The sequence below is a fragment of the Rhagoletis pomonella genome, unplaced genomic scaffold, assembly GCF_013731165.1.
Source record: "Rhagoletis pomonella isolate Grant_MI unplaced genomic scaffold, Rhpom_1.0 Rhpom_scaffold_00003, whole genome shotgun sequence".
Taxonomy (NCBI): domain Eukaryota; kingdom Metazoa; phylum Arthropoda; class Insecta; order Diptera; family Tephritidae; genus Rhagoletis; species Rhagoletis pomonella.
The window spans coordinates 35,997,492-36,000,488 of record NW_023458557.1 but is presented as its reverse complement, the minus strand read 5'-3'; the positions used below and the strand labels follow the sequence as shown (position 1 = coordinate 36,000,488).

Here is a 2,997-nt window from a genome sequence, read left to right as displayed (position 1 = left end):
TAAGTATGTATCATTCTTTTGAATCTATTTGTTGTACTACAAAAGATCTTGATCTTATTGTGCTCATACTTTATATTGAAATAAATGAATTACATAAGTAAAAAAAAAAAAAAAACACGTGAGTGCGAAGAGCTTGAGATGCTGGCCGTCAGGAAGAACGCGCGAAAATTCTACCAGAGAGTTAGGCGACTTACGGAAGGTTTCAAGACTCCTGTAAGAACAACAATGGCGACCCAGTTACCGATGTCCAGAATATATTTAAATTGTGGAGGGAATACTTTTAAAACCTGCTGAATGGTAGCAGCGCTGAAAGTAGTGAAGAAAACGAACCCGAGCCCCCAGTCGATGATGATGGAGTAGCTGCCCCACCGCCTGACTACGACGAGGTACGAATAGCGATTACGCGGCTGAAAAACAACAAAGCTGCTGGAGCTGACGGCCTGCCAGCCGAGCTATTCAAGTACGGCTGCGAGGAGCTGATGAGGTGCATGCATAATCTCGTATGCAAAATATGGTCAGATGAACGCATGCCCGACGCCTGGAATTTCAGTGTGCTCTGCCCAATCCACAAAGGCGACCCCAGCCTTCTAAGCATAGGTAATAAGGTCTTATTGAGTGTATTGTACGAAAGACTGAAGCCCACCGTTAACGAACTGATTGGACTTTATCAGTGTGGCTTTAGGCCTGACCATAGATCAGGTATTCACAATACGCCAAATCTTGGAAAAGACACGCGAGAATAGGATCGACATCCACCATCTATTTGTCGATTTCAAAGCCGCTTTCGACAGCACGAAGAGAAGTTGCCATTATGCCGCGATGTCTGAATTTGGTATCCCCGCGAAACGAATACGACTGTGTAAAATGGCATTGAGCAATACCACCAGCTCCGTCAAAATAGGGAAGAACCTCTCCGAGCCGTTTGATACCAAACGAGGTTTCAGACAAGGGAACTCCCTTTCGTGTGATTTCTTTAATCTGATGTTGGAGAAGATAATAAGAGCCGCAGAACAGAATCGTTCTGGCACAATACTTTACAAGAGCGTACAATTGCTGGCGTATGCGGACGACATCGATATTATCGGTAAAAACAAGGGCTATCTCTGTTCTGCCTTCTCGGGGTTGGACGAGCTACGGACCACAGCTGCAAATTTTTTTTCCCACCTATTCTTATGTAGATAATTATTTTGGCGACGACAGGGCTATGCGGCGACTGTGGTTGTGGCCAGATTAGATCTTTTTCTATTTTTCCACTGACTGATAAGGTTGTTCCTCTTCTTTTATGTCAAACTCACACAAATTCATTGCGTCGCTGCCGCGTTCAAAAAATTCTTGTCGCCATCGACAAAGCGTTTAGATAATGAAGATAACAAATTGGAAGCTGTGGCCCGTAGCTCGTCGTCTTCAATGTGTTCAGCACTTGACTCTCTACTGCCTTCTCAAAGATGGTTATGGAAGCAAAGCGAATTGGTCTGGTGGTAAAAGAGGGCAAGACAAAGTATCTTCTGTCGTCAACCAATGAGTCAGCGTATTCGCACCTTAGCGCTCACGTCACTGTTGGCAGCTATTATTTCGAAAAAGTAGAGAGCTTCGTTTATTTGGGAACCAGCATTAACACCGGCAATCCAATGCAGAATCATCAATGCCAATAAGTGCTAATTGAGAAGTAAATTGTATCCTCGCTCGATGTATAAAACCCACTGTATGTATAAAACCCACTGTATGTCACTCATCATGCCGATGCTGGTGTATGGCGCAGAAGCATGGAGAATGAAAACATCCGATGAGGCTACCCTTAGAGTATTTTACAGAAAAAAAAAATTGGCGGAAGATTTGCATCCGTTTGAGCGTTGGCGACGGCGAATACCGCAGACGATTAAATACAGCGGCTCCTTTGGCTTGTTAGTTATGATGAACAAATGCTCCAGCCCTGAAAGTAAGAAAAACGCCTCATTTCTACGCCCGGTGGAGAAGTTTTTGGCTTTACTTGTAACTTGGAAGTATAGAAGAGAAACGATTGGCCTAACTTATTCAACTCGGTGAAAATCGCTTGAAAGGTTGCATAGCCAAATAATAATAAGAAGAAATAATATTCATATACAGTGATATTTATGGATTATTATTCATGGCAACTTACCGGACCAAACCGAAATCGTTCTTCGTTGGGCATTCCCTGTGGGTATTGTCCTGGAGAATTCCTGCCGGGATAGTTTGAGCCATAGCCGTTAGGCAAATAATGTCCATAACGACGATCATTAAAAATATAGGTTCTTAAATAAAACTTATTTAATGTTAAGGAGCTTTGATTAGCAATCCAATTTATTTTTCTTACCTATAATCAGGATCACCTGGATTTGGCCAGTTGTAATCATTTACACCCGGACGTGAGTAAAACCGAGGATCTCGAGTTTGCGCTTTGATCTCACAAAAAATGCTTAAAACTAAGAAAATGAATGAGGCGAAGACCGCGGGAAGTGGCCGTCTGTCATGATAGTTGAATTTTTGTATTCGAATGTTTGTTTTACTACTCCATGGATTGATTTGTTTGTGGAGCGTGTTGCCATTTGATGATCCATAGTTTCGTGTATGAAATCGCATATTCAACCTCGTGGTGGTATTCATATTAGCGGTGAGCAATTTCGAGGTGCACTTGTGTACCACACTCATGGCGGAGAGTTCGGAAATAGATACTTTATGATCTGCAAATTAAATTTAAAATTTTATTTATATTATTAACAAACTTCTTTTTATGAATTAACATACTCCCTAATAATATAAAGTGGGTACAAGTTTTCTATCTTCGGCTACAATAAATACCTGTATCTGAAATTTCGAATCACGGAACATGGTGGAATTAATCAGTAGACCACATAATGGTAAATGTTAACACTACTCGCTGCTTTATTTTCCGTGATACCCCTGGACTAACATTCGAATAATATTCCTTACGAAAAAAGACGCTTAAAGAAAGCCTCCGCGAAGAAAGACGTAAAACCT

General features: G+C 41.5%; 1 protein-coding gene across 1 annotated transcript; it reads right to left on the bottom strand.

Annotated features, from left to right (window-relative positions):
* Window positions 1-2,104: 2,104 nt before the first annotated feature.
* Window positions 2,105-2,701, bottom strand: LOC118735179. Its single transcript, XM_036464819.1, has 2 exons — window positions 2,333-2,701; window positions 2,105-2,270 (listed from the first exon to the last, which is right to left on the bottom strand). Exons 1-2 carry the CDS (start codon window positions 2,665-2,667, stop codon window positions 2,120-2,122), a joined length of 486 nt encoding a protein of 161 aa, XP_036320712.1. The 5' UTR covers window positions 2,668-2,701; the 3' UTR covers window positions 2,105-2,119.
* Window positions 2,702-2,997: the final 296 nt, after the last annotated feature.

What these genes read in the sequence shown, in the direction of transcription:
- LOC118735179 (XM_036464819.1), bottom strand. Translation starts at nt 2,667, where the DNA reads ATGAGTGTGGTACACAAGTGCACCTCGAAATTGCTCACCGCTAATATG. An exon ending in CCAGGTGATCCTGATTATAG is followed by an intron (nt 2,271 to 2,332) that starts GTAAGAAAAATA and finishes GTTTTATTTAAG; the next exon opens with AACCTATATTTTTAATGATC.